Below are 18,144 nucleotides of genomic sequence, written 5' to 3' on the forward strand. Positions count from 1 at the left end.
TCAGAAATTCTCATAGTGATGTGCAAAGTAGGTCTGGTCCTTCTTGTTCATCTGCCGGCAAGCTTGTTCCACACTCTTTGTCATCCCAGGCGGGCCACAGCTGAACACCCCAATCTTCTGCACCTGGGGAAGGAGGGAGACAAAGGGGTCAGACTGCAGCACCAGTTCTCCCCACAGTCCAGACCCTCTCGATCCCTTGCTCTCTGACAGCTTTGGGCATGGATGCTGGCTGAGCAGTCGTTGTCAGCCTCCAGAGAATTTTGGGGAGGTTGTCACATTCCCATGGAGCTGCCAGAGCCATGGAGGAAGGATAGGAGCCCTCCCAGCTCTGGTCAGTGGTTATAGTAGGAGTCCTGCAATAGGGGGTGTTTGGTTCGTATTGGGGCATTGCTGACTCTTGCAGCTCAGCCTGGCCCCAGAGGGAAAGGGATTCATTCCCCTTCCACTCTGTTCTTGGTGCAGATGCCACTGAGGTCTCCAGGACCTTGTGGAGAGGCTGGGACCAGTCCTCCACAATGGTCAGTGGGTGCACCTCCTCCTACCCCCAGGCAGACACTGACCTCAGGGTGCACCTCCTGCAGCGAGCTGAAAAAGGGTACGAAGGGAGGGCGCCCAAAGTGGGTGATGGAGCGCAGCCCCGTGAACAGGCTCTTGTTCAGCACCTTCTGGAAGTGCCGCTCACAGATGTACTGAAAGGGAGATTGGTGCATGTCAGATGGCCCAGCACAGCCCAGCATGGCCCTGCACAGCCTGGCAAGGCATGGCCTGGCATCCACCCCACTGGATATCCAGGCTCACCAGCATGGTGGTGCGCAGATCGAACTTCTCGGCCAGCTGTGTGATGTAGATGTGCACAGAGACCAAGTTGTTCTTGTCTGATTCCTCCACCTCCCGGATGATGTCTGTCAGCCACTCAAACTGCCGCTGCGTGCGCGTCACCCAGATGAAGTAGATCTGTGGCACATTGAAATGAGGCCCAGAGTGGGGCCAGCATCTTTATGAATGTCCATGGACTCCATGGAGGATTTTACCCCCAAAGAGGCCAGCAGCAGCAGGAGGCATCTCAGAATCACAGAATCAATTAGGTTGGAAAACACCTCTGAGGTCACTGAGTCCAACCTCTCAGGGGAGCTTGTCTTTGAGATACTCTTACCTTCTTACACAGCAGCTTGGAGTTTATGGATGACTTGAAGACCAGGTCCTTGAGAATGGATGCGAAGGGTGTCACCCCGATGCCTCCTCCCACCAATACCGACACCTCAAACTTGTTCCACTCCTGGTGGCCCTCCCCGAAAGGCCCGTCCAGGTACAGCTGGAAGAGAGTCAGCTGTTAGCAGAAGTCGCTGCTTGCCCAGGTCTTGGAAGCCCTCAGGGCTGGAGAAGTGCCTCAGGCTTGGCACAACCAGTTGCTGAGACGCTCCTGGGCTCAGATGTCCCCATGGAAAGGGCTCACCTTGGGCAGTGTGCCAAGGAGGGCCAGGTTCTCGGGAGAGTAGAGCTCCCGCAGGCGGGTGGTCCAGGGCCCCACGGCGCGGATGTGCAGGCTGAGCGTGTCGTCGTGCGGAGCTGAGGTCAGCGTGAAGGGGTGGTACTCGGTGGTGCCCAGCGCCACGCAGGCGATGCGCACCCACTGCCCGGACTTGTAGTCAAAGTCCTGCGGCCGCTGGAACTGCAGGTGGGTGACACCTGTGGGAAGATGGGGGAAGGGGCTCTATTAAGTTGGAGATGTTGAGGAGTTGATGTTCCTGCATCACTGCAGCCCCTGATGCTCTTGCAGGGAGCCTGGGCTGGGCTGGGCTGTGTGGCCAGGGATGTTGTGGTACCTGAGGGCAGGAGCTCAGCTTTCACCACACTGATCTCCACCTTCTTCCTGCTCAGGCTGTGCAGCTTGTCCGCACTGTAGATGAGAGCTGGGATGATGAAGTAGATGTAGAAACGGGGCTGCTGGATCAGTGCGTAGCTGCCATGGATGATGACCTGGGCAGGGAGCAGAACCCTTTAGCAAGGTGAGTCATCACCCCAGGAATGATTTGGCCACAGCTCAACAGCAGTGAGGAGCCAGGACTGGGACTAGCACCTCCCTTGGGAGTACCCCAAGCTATTCCATCTCATCAGCTGCACTGATTTGACCTACTGGCTTGCAGTGCATTGGCACCATCCCTCCCTCCCAGCCCAAATCCTTTACCAGGATGTAGAGCAGCACATAGAGGTGGTGAGTGATCCAAAAGCCCTTAAAGCTGACGCGCCGGAAGTGGTGGGTGGCAAACACGTACATCACAGCAAGAACCACAAGCAACAGCACTCCTGTCATGCCTGTAAGAGGAAGAGTTGAGAAGCCCTGTGGGGGAGAACAGGGCAGCCCCATAGGAGCTCTAACTGGACTAGGCAGAGAACTGCCCATGCTGGGCACAGGTGTGCAGGTCTGTCTGCAAGGTGTTGTCACCTGGAATAGTCTGGAAGAACCACCAGTAATACTTCTGTGGGAGTTGTGACCTGGAGAAGGACAAGACATTGCATCATGGAATAACTAGAATAAACTAATAATTTCCATTTTCATTTCTGTCCATGACCTGGACACCCTGTCTGGACTCTGCTTCAAATTCCACCTACCCATCATTTGTGAAGACACTGGGGAAGAGGCAGGACAGCACACTGAGAGGTGTGACTGAGAAAATGTAGACATTCACTACATGACCTGCAGTGTGGAGCACTGTAAGAGACAGGAACACAGAGAAAGAAGCATCACTTGATGTGGATGGAAATGTGTCAGACTGCTGGTGTCTCCAGGGACCCAAAGATTCCTCCTCTTCCATAGTGCAAGGCCTCTGTGTCTCTGCAATGTCTCTAAGCTTCTGCCTGGTCCTGCCATGGTGTGATGGGCTGGTCCTCTGCTTGTGGGTGGCAATCCCCCAGCAGCCAACCTACCTGAGAAAATGAGGGCTGCCATAGCAATCCAGCGGTGGAAGTCGACAGCGGCATCGAAGGGGATGTAGTGGTTGAGGAAGGTCTCCCGCAGGACGGTGATGAGGTTGCGGCACATGGTGAGCAGGATGTAGGAGTACATGAAGGAGATGGAGGCAGCTGCTCCCCGGGAGATGATGATCCCCACGAAGGTGGTCTGTGCAATTCCAGTGCTGGGGGATGCAAAGGCATAGTCTGGAGAGAGAGAGCAGAAGGGGTGTCACATGCCCAGCCCTGAGGGCCATGACCCTTCCTGCAACAAAGGGACAACCACCTATGTGACTCCACCAAAAACAGGACACCAGGGTTGGGTTTGTATGGGGAAAGGGGCACAATGAGCCAGAACTGCTGGATGACAGGGTATCCTTGGAGATCCAGGGAGGAGAATGTCCACCTGGGAATCTGCACCTTGGGACTGTGGCCTCAGTTGGGGAATCCAATACAAGAGGTGTCCATAAACTGGAACAAGTCCAGTGGAGAACACCAGGATGGGTGGGAGCTGGAGGACATCACAGAGCTATGTTTATGTAAGGGAAAGGCTGAGGGAAATGGGCTTGTTCAGGCTAAAGGAAGGGGTCAGGGCAGCTGCTTGTCTGCAGCCATTTCATGGGAACGCAGAACAAGTCTTTCTCAGGGATGCACTGTGGAAGGATGTGAGGCAAGAGCACAAGTTTCACTACAGAAAATTCAGGTTTGAATTCTTGAAATTCTTCACAGAGAAGATGGTCAAAAACCAGCACAGGTGGTGGAATCACTATCCTTGGAACTCTTCACACCTTCTCCAGACAAGGCCTTCAGCAGCCTCATTCAGCTTTGGAAAAGGGTTTTCTCTGAGCAGGGCATTGGACCAGACCCTTCCGGAGATCCCTTCCAACCTCAGTGATCCTTTGGGGACCCTCAGTCCGGGGGAGGACTGACACTGTTGCCCAGAGCTGTGCTGGGCAAGTCCCCATCATGCCCCAGGCAGGCAGCAGGGCTGGGTGGGCACTCACAGTAGGCTCTCTCAACAAAGACACCAGCGGTGATGGCAGAGAAGAGGACGACACAGACGATGTGGCGCCGGTAATTCTCAACGAAGCGCTTGAACTCCTGGATCTTCTGCTGAACCCTGTTCCTCTCGTACTTCTTCCGCTGTGCTTCCGTGTACAGATGCAGCTGGTACTGGTTCACCCTGGCAAACACAGGAGTGCTGTGTCACCGTGAGGTTTCCCTGGCAAGCATTGGCTCAGGGCCCAGGTTTGGGTTTCCTCTCAAAGTGCCCCTGCACATCAGTGACAGGGGTGACCTGCAGAGCACACTGTCAGAGGGTGATCTCAGGTCAGCCTGCTCTACAATGCCTTCAAAAGCTTGTAACAAATGTAGAGGCAGTGACTCACAAGTGAAATGGTAGATAAGAACTGTAAAAGAAAATTTCACAGTAATATTCAACTGTCAAAAATTATCCACAAAAGGAGAATTTCCTCAATTGGTGCAATTAAGGCAAAGCAAGATATTCTGGCCATCAATAACAACAGCTGAACTGCGTCCTTGAAGAAATACTTGCTGCTGCCAGAGCAGGGAGGACCAAGTTCTCTCTGGCAGCTCTTAGGCGACCCAGGTGAACCAGCAGCAGCCCAAGAAGCAGAGGAGCACAGGCAGGAACTGTGCTCTAAAAACCCAGTCTGCCAACTTCTGGAGTTGGCCACTTCATTTGTTTGAGGTTTTTTTTTTTTGTAGAGACACATCACCCAGACCCAGCTACAGCACTGTCCTGCCAAGATGGGACTGTTTCTGTAGCTCCTTGGCCAATAAGAGCCTCATTGGAGCAGTGCCATTTGACTGGCAGTCTGACAAGGAGATGTGAAAAACAGCAAACAGGATGAGCCCAAGCCCCAGAGGCACAGCCAGCGAGGGGACTCACTTTCTTCCTGGTCTCTTCCTGAGTTCTTGGCCTTTTCGCTCCATGTAGTGACTCACAGTGTCCAGACTTGGGTCTTTCTTCTCCTCTGAGATGGTGCTGTGGAAATAGAACTATGTCTAGCCCAAAGCTCCATTTCCCCAAAGTGCTTCCCAAAATTTTCCCCTTTTCTCTACTTCCCATCTCAGGCTCAGCTGGGAACGTGTCCAGCTCTTTCCCAGAAGCCTGCCTACATTAACTTCAATTGCACATGGTGTGGATTCACTCCAAGATAACCTCTCTGTCTGAAAAGCAATGCAGGACTCCCATCTCCACACAGAGGATGCAATAGGGCTCTGCAGGATGCAATTCCCCCCTTCTGGCTTTGCCTGGGGAGGAGTACAGCAGCCCCACTGCAGCACCAACCATGCACTTCCTACCCCTTCCCTAGTGCTGGGAGTTCCAACATCTGGTGGGAGCATTTGTTGAATGGCTTGGGATGAAGGATAGATGTGAGCCAGGGCAGCAAGAGAAGGAATAGCAACAGTGACACTAAGGAAGGGAGCTTACCCTTTTGGATCTTTCTTTATGAAGGAGACACAGTTGTGCAGATTTTGCTTGAACACCTCAGGGACACCTTTGGGGAGACAAAAGGACAAACAGCCATTCAGAAGGTGCAAGACCAAGTTCAGGAATCTCCTGTGGGCAGGGAAAAACTCTGAACTGACCCAAAACGTCACACATGAAGCAACAGCTGATGCCCCATTACTGCAGTTTAGGTGGGGAGATGGATGGGCCAAGGTTTGAGATTCCATATTGGGTGCTGGCCACCACCTCCAGCCTTGCAGGACCTGGGGCATCCCACTGCTCGTGCCCACTGACCTTTGACACAGAGCTGGGTGAGCCGAAGCTCATTGTCGTGGTCCCGCAGCATGTAATGGAAATTCTCCCATGTCAGCTCATCCCTGTCCTGAAATCCTGAGGCCTGGAACATGGACTCGGTCACCTGCTCAGCCTGTTCTCTTGACAGGCAGTTGTTGGAGATCTCAATGAAGGACCTGGAGCAAGGAGGCAAGATGGGAACACTGGCTGAGTCCCTCAAATAACACAGGGCAGAGTCACAGACCAGTTTCATGGGAGAAATGGGATCTTGGTTGCAAGTCCATGGTCTTCATAGGACCTGAAGCACAGAAACTGGGAGCTGCTTCTGAAGACATGTCTATGAACATTGTGAAAACATTAGGAGAGAGGAGGAGGAAGAGTACCTGACCATCCTCAGAAACTCCTCCTTGGAGAGGAACCCATTCTCATCAATGTCATACATCCTGAACATCACCTTGGACTTCTCTTCTGGGGACCCTGATGGGGAGAGGAAGAGGCAAAGTAAGAACGAGATCCTATTTTCATCAACAAAGATGAATGTCTGGACCCTGCAGCAGTGAAGCCTCACCCTCCCACTTGACTTTCTCAAGTGCAAGGTGAAATATTGGGTAAACATACATTCTTTCTTGTGCATTATTTTTCAAAGTCAAAGTGTGCTTTTGCAGAGCCATGATTTTTCTGGGAGTTGTTTTGATTGAATCTGTCACTCAACATCTCCACCTATGAATCCACCATTCCAGTGGTCATTTAGGAAGAATCAGATATCTGACACAGCTGCTATGACCTCTCAAGTACAGCATGCTCTGTCCCTTCAGGAGAAAGGGCAGACATGTCTGTGGTGGTGGAAGACAGCTCCCCTCATGAACCATCTTCCAGAAAACACAATTATGTTGTCATGCCCCATAACCCAAGCTGAAGCTGTCCTAGGTGAAGGAAAGTTTAATCTGTAGCAGTGTCTATAGGTTGACCTGCTGGATGAATCTTGTCCTCCACTCTGACAGAGCCTAGAAATGGGTCCAAGGGCTACAGATAGAGGCATTAAGCAGCTCCAGCTCCCACCTTTCATGAAGACCACCAAGATGTCCAGGAACTCCCGAAAGGAGATGTAGCCATTGCCATCTTTGTCAGCCAGGGAGAACATGGAATCCACAAACATGGAGTGTTCTTTCAGCCCCAGGGCTTCAGCAAACTCAGCCCTGCTCAGCTCACACATAAGAGACTCCTTTGCCTTTTGTGAAGATTCAAAGCTGAGCTCCCCAGCATCGGATCTGTTAATTTCCAGCACCTGCAGGTTGTGTCCCACAAAAGAAATGTGGTAAGTGATGGCAGAGCAGAAGGCTGTTGTTTACTTTCTGACCTATTGCACAAAGACTTGTGGTTCTCTGGCACAAAATTCATGGCAGATACCATGGAGAAAGTCCCATGTCTCTCCTACACAATGTGACATTTCACACTCCACGTGACTGACCACTCTGGAGACCTGTTACATCACCCAATAGTCTCTGTTACTTTAGACACTTGTATCACTGCAGCAGATCTCCTTTTGTCTTCTGCAAAGGAAAATATCCCTTGGTTCTGGAAGTGTTGGCAGCTTCCTTGTGTGTGGCTTACCAACTCTTACAGAGAGCACCAACCCCAATGTTCATTGCTTAACACAGAAATACCTTCCCCCATGCATCAGGGCTTGCTACACCTCTACACACCTGAGCAAACAGGTGCCTGAAGAAAGTCTCCAGAATTTGTTTTCTCTGCTCCTGAGTGACTGCTCGTTTCATCAGACTCTGCTCCTTCATCTCAGACAGATGCAGGTCAAATCTGCTCTCCTTCAAGTAGTCTCTTAGCTTCCCGACAAAGACGCACCTCTCAGCCTCCTCACTAAAGAGCAGCACCTGCAAAGGACCCACCAACTGGCTGTAATCATCAGAGGCTCAGCTCCATGATATTTGCTGGATGTGGTGGTTCTCAGGAGGCCACAACCTCCCTTCAAGGACTTACACTGCTCCCAGTGCCCCCAGCTGAGTGGTGCAGAGGACTGTGGAGGGTCCAGGGGAAGGTGTCATATCCCAGACACTCTGGTACTTACCAGGTCATACTCCTTGGGGCTCTTCAGGAGCAGAGCTTTGTTCCCTTTGTTGTTGGAGAGGATCACCTCCACTCTTTGGTGGGCTTTCAGGTTGATGCTCCGGAGCACAGACCCTCTGCTATCCAGCACTTTGAGCACTTTGTCAGCTTGGAGCTGAATGTAGACAGGAGAGTTGTCTTTCTTGGGCCCATGCCACTCTATGGCTGGTGGGAGAGAGCACAGGACTCAGCTGGAAAGGTTCCTACTCATCTCAGAGAGCCTCCTTCACCAAGAGGTAGTTTGGGAGTGATTTCATGACCAGCCATATCTCAAAGGAATAACGATGATCCCCTAACTGCAGAGCTCAAGCACATGGACACAGGAGGAGTACAGACTGTGAGCAGGGAGGCAGGATTTTTCCAGTGTGCAGAGCAAGGAGATACTGTCCCTGTCCAGGAGCTATTGGTGCAATTGCTCTGCACAGGTTTCCCTCAGGCAAGGTGTGATCTGGGAAGGACTGGAATTACAGGGGTGTAGGATGACTCAGGTTGAAAGGGTATCTTGCCCAGCCTCCTGCCCAAAGCAGGACCAGCCACAGGTCAGTCTGCTCAATGCTTTATCTGGTCAGGTCTTGGATAGGATGGCTTACCAAGTTCTCTGAGCTCCCTGTTCCACTGCTTGACTGTGCTCCTGGGGAAACAGTTCCTCCCTACATCCCACCTGGGTATAAGGCCCAGCCCTGCCTCAGTGTGTGTGCCCTGACTGCAGCAGCACCACCAGGTGCCATGGCAGGGCTGGTGGTGGCACCTTACCGTGTATGGCCTCGCCGGACACCTCCCTGCGCACGCTGGTGCCCTGCTTCCTCTGCAGCTTCTTGAAATCTCTCTTGCGGAAAGCAGCCACAACCCAGGCAACAAACAGAGTCACTGAGGACACATGGCAGAAGGAGGCATGAGAAATCACAAAGATCTTTTTCCCTTTTGGCTCCCTCCTGGTGCCCAAGACCCTGCCAGCTCAAGCACCTCAGTAGTGACCAGGACTCAGCAGCTCCTGCTGGGAGGTGCTTTGTCCGTGGGCACTTAGCCCCTTTTCTCTGGTGGAGAGGTGGAGGAGAAGAGTGACAGGAAGAAGGAACAGAGTGACAAACCCAGGGGCAGACAGCAGAGGACAACGATGATGATCCCGAAGCCTGCACCACTGCCTGCAAAGTAGTCCAGCACCATCATGGGCGTGCAGTTGGCCAGGTGTTGAGCTGTCAGCTGCTGGGGCTGGGGGCATGGGTCCCCTGCAAGGGGAAAACAGGCTGTCAGTGTCACTGACTTTGTACCCAGCTCACCTCCATCACCCCCAGGAACCTCTGCATTAAGATGTTGATGGGATTCATGGCTGAGTGACCCAGCACTGCAAATCGGGGTGCTTGATTTAAACTCCAGATCTTGGGAACAGCCCTTGGGTTTGGGTTCAACCTTTGCCTGCCAGAGCAAACCAAGCACAAAACCGGACTCAAGTGCTCTGGAGGTTCAGAACCATCACCTCTCCTGTTGGGATGGGCTGACCAAGAGGCATCCCTGGGCCACAGCAAACTGGGGCTCAGAGCCTCCACTCTTCTGGATGCTGCAAATCTAGGGAGACCTCCTGATGTGATTACAATGAATGCATGCCAAGGGAAAACAAACACCTTGCAAGGTCTGGAATGTTACCCAAATGAAATGCATACAGTAAATGGGAAGAGTATGGCAAGATTCCAAGAGGAAAAGGCACTTTGCCAAACAGTAATATATGTTTTCCCCTTGGGATCATGTCTGCACTTCAGCCCTCTTTCAACATCTGCATCATGCATCAACGTCTTGCTCACAAGCCCCTTGCATTTTGTGCCCATTTTGCTGGCTTAGGGTCATAGCAGGTTGAGGCTTGAGAAACTCCAAACCTGCTATGTTCCCTGTGTCATTTACCCACCAGCTGTGTCACTGGGATGACTCTGTTTTCCTTGCTGCCTTGCTGGAGCCATTCCCTCCCTGTGCCCTCCCACTGCACACTGCACTCACCCTCTCTCCAAACGAACACGTGGGGCTGGAGGTCTGTGGATTTGGCATAGGTGACAGAAGTCAGGACACTGTGAAAGGTGGTGTTACGGATCTCCCTGATTTCCTCCTCTGTGAACAGCCTGAGGAAAAGGACGTGGAGACAAGTGTGTCACTGGCCAGCAACAGGAGGGAACTGAGGAAGCTGGAGGATGCTTTTTCCTCCAGCCCCAGTTTTCATGTGTTACTGGGGTTTGCAGAGCCGCTGCCAGACAGGGACAAGGCCATTACCCATTCTTGGTGTTTTCGAACCAAAACCTGTCGGCATCACGCAGGCGCACAAACTGCTCCAGGATGATGGTAGAGAAGAGGGAGCCATCAGCCTCCAGCATGCCTCCAGGGAGCATCTCCAGCCCAGCCATGTTGTTGGCATACAGGGCAGCCACCTTCTGCAGGACCTGGTGAGAAACCCCCACCACACATCTGTGAGCACAGGGAATTCTGCCAGGGCACTGAAAAGTGTTGGCAAGTCTCAGGAGGTGTAAGGAATGTGTGTTTCCCAGGCATCACACACATCTGTGGGATGGGAGGATGCTGAGCCTCATACAGCCTTGAGCTTATGGCTTGAACTTGAGCAACTGAGCATCACTCCCAGAGCATTCAGCTCTAGGAGGAGCAGAGTGCCCATTGGCATGGGAGTTTAGCACTGGGGCAGGATGGCTCATTCATGCCATGTAATTACACAGTTACCCCAATGCAAGAATGAAAATTACCCAGTTATCCCCTGCAGGCATGAAAATCAGCCAGGCCATGACATGCACTGATGTCCCTCTTCCTATCATACTGCAGAATTCAGTTCCTGCCTGGAATCATCCTTTGGCCCACATACATTCCTTTTCCAGACCGGTTCCCTGTTACCTTTGGCTCCAGGTGTGGGGCAAGGCTTGACCAGTTTTGGAGAGGTTTCAACCCAAAATGCTGCCGGACTTGGTTATAGGTTGGCAGGCCGAAATCTCGCCCACGCTGAACCCAGCTGGCCACGTAGTCAGTGCGGGAGTACTTCAGGGGCCCATACCAGTAATCTGTGGGGGGACATGCTTGATGTGTCCTGTAGCTCTCTGCACCTCCACTGAAAAGGAGCTGAAGCATGTGGTTGGGTGCTGATGGAGGAGGCAGTGGGACCTGCTTCCCCACCTTGCTCCCAGCACAGATTTAGGCATGGGGGGTCCCCTGCCAAGGCACAGCTGCAGTACAGACCTTGGAGATCTTCCACCACAATGTTGTCCTCCTGCTCTGCTATCTGTGAGCTCATGCCCAGCAGGAGGTTGTCCACATCTTCTGCCTGCTGCAGCCCAGGGCTCTGAGAGGCATGGGAAGAGCAAGTGTGTCCTTTTGCATGAGAGAGGACAGAAAGTAGCCCCACAACCCTGAACTGGTGCCCCCAGAGGTGCAGACTCATGGCATAGGGGAATCTGGGACCTCTTCCAGGCTCATTTTCTCCACATCAAGTCAGCCTTCAGGTCTGAGCCTGACACAGCTGAAGGCTGTCATGCTCTGCACCCAATTTCCCTTATGGAGTGCTCCATAACACAGAGCAAGGGATGAAGCCCCCCTGGCCAGCCTGCCACATCCTCAGGACCCCTGTGCTCCCTCCCCTGTACCTCTCTGCTCCAGTAGCTGTTGCAGAGCCGCACTGCTGGGAATGTGCCACTGGAGACAGACACGTTCTGGAACCGGCATTTGGTGTCTCTGGAACAACAGAGAAGGATTGGACCCACTGCCCTGAGCCACGGCTGCTTGGAGCCAAAGGCAGGACATGGGGAAGGGACAGAGACCATCCCAACATAGACCATTCCCAGTCACCAACCCAGCTCGGGCATCTCCCTCCCCACAGGCAGTCCCATAGTCCCTCCAGGCTGCTCCCACCTCTTGTAAACACCTGGAGGCACCATGGTGGCCAGGAATTGCCCTGCAGCTGCCACGAACTCTGGAGAGAGGCTGGGGTCCAGGTGCTGCTGGTAACCTGTGGGGCAGTAGCCATGCTGGAGGGAAAAGGGGCCAAGCTCCCTCTCCTTCCCCACCCACCAGCTCCCCTGCCCCCCTACTCCTGTTTCCAACGCTCCGTTGCCTCACCTTGGTACTCCGGGACCTGTGTGGCCAGCAGGGTCGGCAGCCACTCATACAGAACAATGCTCTAGGGAACAGGGAAGCTGGGTCAGGGCCAGAACCATGCAAGATGTTGGTGGGTCCCAGCAGAGCTGGGGGGGTTCCCTCCCTCACCTGGAAGGTGGCGATGACCCTCTTGCGAGTGTGCTGGAAGAGATCCTCATCGGACCAGGCAGGATGCTTCTGGGCCAGTGCTGTGGCCAGGTGGTTGTGGTACCGAAACCAGGCAATGCTCTCAGCCTGCAGGAAGGGGTTCTCATTCCCCCAGGCACTCCCCAGGTCTGCAAGAGCCACCATCACCATCAGTGGGGGAATGTCACCACTGGGTCTAGCTTTGCCCATGGCTGGAGGAGCACACCCAGCCCTGTGGATCCAGCCCAGTGTCCCCTTGTCCCCTCGCCCTTCCTTCCTCCCCAGGCAAACCAGCAACCTGGGCAAGTGAGAAGCAGCACCGGGCCCCCAGCACGGACCAAATGTTGGGCAGGTGAGGGATTCAAAGGAAGCTGGGTGGGTTTGTATCAGCAGCAGCCCTTTCCCCCAAAGAAGTTCACCTGGGATCAGAGCTGGTCTCTGACACTGCTGCCTGGTCATGTGGCCTCGAGTGTCCTTGCTGGGATGCCTTCACTGGTGCTCAACCCTTCCTCCCCCTTGGGAAACTGCCTGCTCTCCCACAGCTCTCCTGACCCATATGTCCTCCCTCCTTGCCTCTTCTGCTCTTTCCCCTTTCCTGGAGTCCACTCTGTGTTCAGCTCCAGAGACCTCCTGCTCCCCCTGCTCTCAGTCAGGGATGAAAAGCTATTGGAATGCCACCATTACCGTAGATCCCTTGGGGACCTCCCTGTCCCGTGGATGGATCCAGTGCCTTCCACATGGGAACTCTCCCATCTGTCTGCCTTGGGAGGCTCCTGTTGGGGCCTGATGCCAACTGTCCCCCCAGGAAGCTCCTCAGGGCATCGCTCCAGGAGTGTGAGGGGCCGTAGATGGAGCTACCATCCAGCCAGCCAGTCATCTTGTTGGTCTAGGGCAGGCACAAGGAAGAGGCATTAACAGGTGCCAGGATTTCACTGGAAAGGTGTAAAAAAGGAGGTCTGGAAAGCCTGAGTCAGTCTCTTTTGTTCTTGCAAAGCAGTCTGTTCTAACCCTATTTTAACGAGAGCTCTCAGGAAACAAATAAATACACAAACAATCTCTATGCAAACTTCAGGAATTAGGGGCAGGTAGAGGAAAAGATCAGATACAGGGTTTTCAAGAGTACATTTGGGATTGTTTTTTCCCCAATTATTTTGCCTGTGTCCAGAAGCAGACATCTGTGAGTTCCTATGTAGGCTGGAAGAGGACTAAACCCATCTCTGGGGAAACTGGGAACACCAGAGCTGTCCCCTCTGATCTTGCAGCAGGAAGTCCCGCTGCTGCTGGCAGCATGGTGAGTATCCCCCTTGCCAAATGTCTGCATGGAAACATACTTTTATCCTGAAAACATTGGAGTTTCCAATTTTTTAAGCTTTTAAACGTTGATCAAAACATGACTTGCTAAACTAGTCTCTTCAAGGTTTGTCACATGAAAGGTTCAGGGGGGTATTTCACTTTGGTGATTTTGGCTGGGAAGATCTCCAGCGTCAAAGAAATCTGGGGAACACAAACAGAACAGCAAAATCCAGAGAAATTGGGGAAAACCTGGATTTATTTTCCAAAATGACTGAAATTCAGGGAAGCACTGCAACTTTGCGGCAGTGCCAGCTCAGCTTTATGATACATTATTAATGATAGGACTTGGTGCCTAAAACCATGTGCAATAATTAACTGACCTAATTACCTTTTCTTTGTCCAGGATTCTTTGACCTTGGGCAATCACTAGTGTTGCTGAATGTGAAACCTGGAAGTTGACTTTGGGTTCATTTCATTGGTTCAAACACTTGAGGGATGTATATTTTTAGGGACATAGCAGTGCCCTCATTTTATTTTTGCGAATTCTCTTGGCTGCTACGGACCCCAAAGGTGGGTGAAGAAGAATTTAGGATGAAGGGCAAAGAGCAGAGGACACCACACCCACCTGTTCCCGAGGGTTGTTGGGGCTCTGCCCCGTCTCTGCTGCCCAGCGGACACGCTGGAAGGGCAGGACCACACCCCCAGTGCCAGCAGGGTCAAACACTGGGTCTCCAGCTGGGATGTGGATGTTGAGGAATTCAGCAGGGCAACCAGGTTTCTCTGTCTCCAGGATGTCCAAGAGCACATGGAAACCTGACAGACACCAAAGCATGGTCAGCAAGCTGCCAGGACTGCTGCCAGCACCTGGAGCAGGACACCAGGGAGGGCAGCTGTAGGTAGACTGAGGGGACCACCATGTGCAGCAAGGGTGAACCCGGCCAGGCTGAACAGGGCTTGAAGAAACCTGGCCTAGTGGACCAAGATGACCATTGAGGTCCCTTACAACCCAAGATGACCACTGAGGTCCCTTCCAACCCAAACATTCTGGGATTCTATGATTTCCCAAACATCTCCATGCCTGGAGACCTAAGACCCCACCGAACTCCTGGCAGACAGAAAAAACTGCTCCAACTTGCAGCAGTTCAGCCCAGCACAGCTCTTATTGGATCTGCCTGGTGTTTTTGCCATGGGGCACCTCCACTGCTAAAAGAAACGAGGAAGTTCCCAACTGACAAATACCAGCACTTGGGTTGACTGGCAAAGGTCACCAAAATCCATACAAACTCTCCTAGCTGACAAAGTCCTACCCAAGGCTTTGTGAGTATGATATCCATATGTGGGTCTGCTGTGGAGGGCTGGGTGAGGAGCACTCCAATGCCTGACCTTGGGTGTGCGAGAAACCACCATTTTTTCCATCTAAACCACCCTTTTTCCACCCAAACCACCATTTTTCCAGGGGGTTTAGGCCCCAGGTCTCACCAAAGAAGACAGCCAGCACGGTTGTGTTCCTGCGGGAGGGCAGCCCCGAGGGGCCCCGAGCGATGGCGTTGCTCAGCTGGCGAGCGTTGGGCACGTGGGGCTCCTGCAGGGCCTGGTAGACACCATCTGCATAGTTGGCTGGCAGGAGACGCAGCAGCCTGGCCCCTGCAGCACCAAAAAAACACATGGAATGGGTTCACAGCCATAGCAGGATACATGGATGTGTGCTCAGGTCCCAGAAAACAGCGAGAGGATAGCACAGGTTCTTAGAGAGGCCAAGAACATGCAAATTTTGGCATCACCACCCAAAACTTCTTCCAACACTGGGATCAGTACTCTTAAAACCAGGAGGGATCCTCCACCTCCCATCTTCCTCTCTTCCAGTTGTCCTCTCCTGTCCATGTGCATCCCTGTTGCCCTCTGGAGGTCTGGAGTGGTGCCCCAGTGGGTGATGGAGGAATGTTGAGCTGTCCCATGTTGACTGTGCAGTCCTACAGAATTGTGGTGTTTGCCAGCACCACAGGGAACAGGAGAGGGAACAGCCAGAGAGGCAGCGAGACAAGTGTGAAGATGAAACACCATGATTTTCCATGCACTGCTGGTCCCAAAACTGAAAAGCCCAGAGGCAGGAGGTCATTTCTCACTGATTTTGAAAGGCTTGTCAGCAGTGTGGTGGGCTCCTTTTACTGGAGCTCCCCAAAACTGGGAGAAATCCTGAATTCCTGTCTTAGTTTGTGGCTTAGTTTCCATATGTTGGTTTCCAAAAGTTAAGGTCTCATCTGTCTGCTCTAGAAGAGGAAGACCTGGTGTGCCAGGACTGGCTTTTCCTGTCAGGCTTTGATATTACCAAAGGGCTGGTGGCACACATGTAATATAGAAGAGCCCTCTGGAGGAAGCTGTGCAGGTGCCACTGCACCTTGTGCCAGTGTGTTACCAGAGCAGTGACCAACCTGGGCTGCCAGGAATGAGGATTCAGAATCATCAATGTTTTAGATAACAACCTGACTGATCTGTCCTGGTCCCTGCCTCAGGGACATCTAGAGTTGAGCCTATGGGCTGGTTGCAGGCACAAGGAAATAGCTCACCCATGGCACAGGGAAATCCCAAATGCCTCTCCCAGTGCCAACCAGGACATAGTATCAGCTCTCTGCAGGGCAGAAAATCAATAGGTTTGGCATGCCTGGACCATGAACTCTTCTGCCTTGTGTTGAATCCTGGTTGAATTGCATGTTGATTTTGGCTAAAGATTTTTTTTTTGCAGCTCTGTGATCCCTGACCGTCACAGAAACACCCGCTGACAACAGCTGGGTCCTCCCTGTCTTGGATATTCTGAGTCATCTCACCAAGGCACAGCTTTGCTCTGGGAGTGATCCAACACCAGCATGACCTGCAGATTGTGCCTGGGCCACAGCAAAATGTGGCAATGCCCAGACATGGGCTGTCTGACCCCTCCACACTGCTCTGACAGGGCTCTCAGGTGCATCCAGGAACCACTGAGGGCCATGGGAGGTGGCATTGTCTGGTGACAGGTTCAGGCTCAGGTCAGGTTTCTGTCTCAGCCACCAAGCAAGTCAGATGCCCAAGAGGCAGCTCACCTCACCCCATCCCACCATTCCCAGCCCAAGGCACTCACCCACAGAGCCATGGTTGTGGTGCAGCAGGTTGTTGTACCATCCATCATAGCGCTGCACCTCCCAGGAGATGCTCTCCTGGGCTCCTGGAAGAGACAACACCCACTTCATGAGCAGCATGAAAAAAGCATGAAACAAGCACCACCACTAAAGAATTGTACTTATACTGTGATCTTTTCTCATATTCTTTCTGAAGCTTCCCAAATATGCAGTTTTTTAGACAAGTTTTGCACTTGTTTTGAGGGATAATAGCTCAAATTAGAAATTCATGCTTGTGATGCTGATGTCCCCAGATCAATTTGTGGCCACCACCAATCTAATCCCAAATGACATTCCTTTTCTCCCTTTCTCTCACTGGATCAGAAACCTCTCCTTATTTCTGATTCCTACAATGTCCACGTAAGTCAAGGAAAGACTTGGTGCTTTTGCATCAACATCAGCCTTCTTTCCTTCGTGTTAATTTTTATTACGTTATTACTTTTATTACTTTTCACTTTGCTAATATTAGCAAATACTTCCTGTTCCAGCTTACAAGCTGTGTACTCATCTCAGCTGCCATAGGGCAGTCTCTCAACCTGCACTTTGCTCCAATTTTTTCTTATTTCCTCAAAAACTGTATCACAGAATCATAGAATTTGTGTTGGAATGGACCATAAACATCATCTGGTTCCATCCACCCTGCCATGGGCAGAGACACCTTCCACTAGATTAAGTTGCTCTGATACGATGTCCTGTGGATCAGAAGAAATTCCCCTTAGGGGCATCAACCACCCACGATCTCCCCTTGGGTTCCCTTCCCCAAAATCACTTACTCCCTTCCCCAAGGGAGTAAAAAATCACTTACTCCCCAAGGTCCATGCTCCAACCAGAATCACAAGCAAACTCAACATCACTGCTGCAGGTTGCATCTTCGGAAGCAGAGTCCTGCAAATGGAGAGGAGAGGGAGGGAGCTGGAGGTGAGCTGTTCCTGAAGACTGGAAACATAGAAAGACCAAAAGCTCAGCTCCTTTTTGTGGTTTCTGCTGCTGGGTAAAACCTCACTGCTGCCATCATCCATCAGCAGTGTCTCCTATTTGGGCTTTGGGAAGTTGGCAGGAGTCCTGTGAGACCCCATCACCTTGGGAAAGTTCTATCAGGATGTGCCAGCTGACCTGAGAACTCCTTTCTGCTGGAGCAGGACCTTGGGGTATCCCAGCTACAGGCTCACAGCTCATCATCTAGTTGTGTCTGCTCTGTTACAGAAAGACCTTCATCACAGAAACAGGCACATTTCAGCTGGAAATTTTTCCTGCATTGACCCATCCGAGCAAATCCAGCTGTGAACATGATGGAAAAGCCTCGGCACACAGTCAGACATCCCAAAGTGTGTGAGTACTGCAGACAAGACAACTTGATCCTCTCTGAGCTAACCTGATGGCCATCCCTCCTGACCAGCCTTCCTCATGATGCTTTACCCACCTCTCTTTCCACAAAAGCCCTGGATCCAGGGCAGATTTCATCACTGGGAGCTGAACATTCAAAATCCCAGGCAACACCTGGCAGAAGAGAGGAATTTCCAGTTCTGAACTGTGAAGTGATTTAGAGTAACAAATGTGACAATTCTACCTACCAATGCCTTTCCATGCACAGAAATGCCAAAC

The 18,144-nt window shown here is 52.2% G+C and overlaps 1 protein-coding gene across 1 annotated transcript; it reads right to left on the reverse strand.

The window, feature by feature from the left end:
- Positions 1-17,411, reverse strand: LOC310914474 (dual oxidase 2-like; the record flags this gene model as incomplete). The annotated part of the gene is made up of 33 exons (XM_083870630.1): positions 1-123; positions 561-689; positions 799-954; positions 1,154-1,312; positions 1,454-1,686; positions 1,824-1,977; positions 2,186-2,313; positions 2,444-2,493; positions 2,611-2,710; positions 2,926-3,156; positions 3,954-4,132; positions 4,862-4,957; positions 5,408-5,474; positions 5,720-5,895; positions 6,103-6,196; positions 6,779-7,004; positions 7,423-7,608; positions 7,803-8,005; positions 8,594-8,707; positions 8,929-9,066; positions 9,827-9,945; positions 10,094-10,260; positions 10,721-10,884; positions 11,060-11,162; positions 11,464-11,551; positions 11,729-11,825; positions 11,936-11,996; positions 12,083-12,249; positions 12,785-12,986; positions 14,019-14,206; positions 14,873-15,037; positions 16,506-16,589; positions 17,348-17,411. The coding sequence occupies 33 exons, from the start codon at positions 17,409-17,411 to the stop codon at positions 1-3; spliced, it is 4,611 nt and encodes a 1,536-aa protein (XP_083726756.1).
- Between the last annotated feature and the right edge of the window lie 733 nt (positions 17,412-18,144).

Source organism: Zosterops lateralis (genome assembly GCF_965231275.1).
Source record: "Zosterops lateralis genome assembly, chromosome: 13".
Taxonomy (NCBI): domain Eukaryota; kingdom Metazoa; phylum Chordata; class Aves; order Passeriformes; family Zosteropidae; genus Zosterops; species Zosterops lateralis.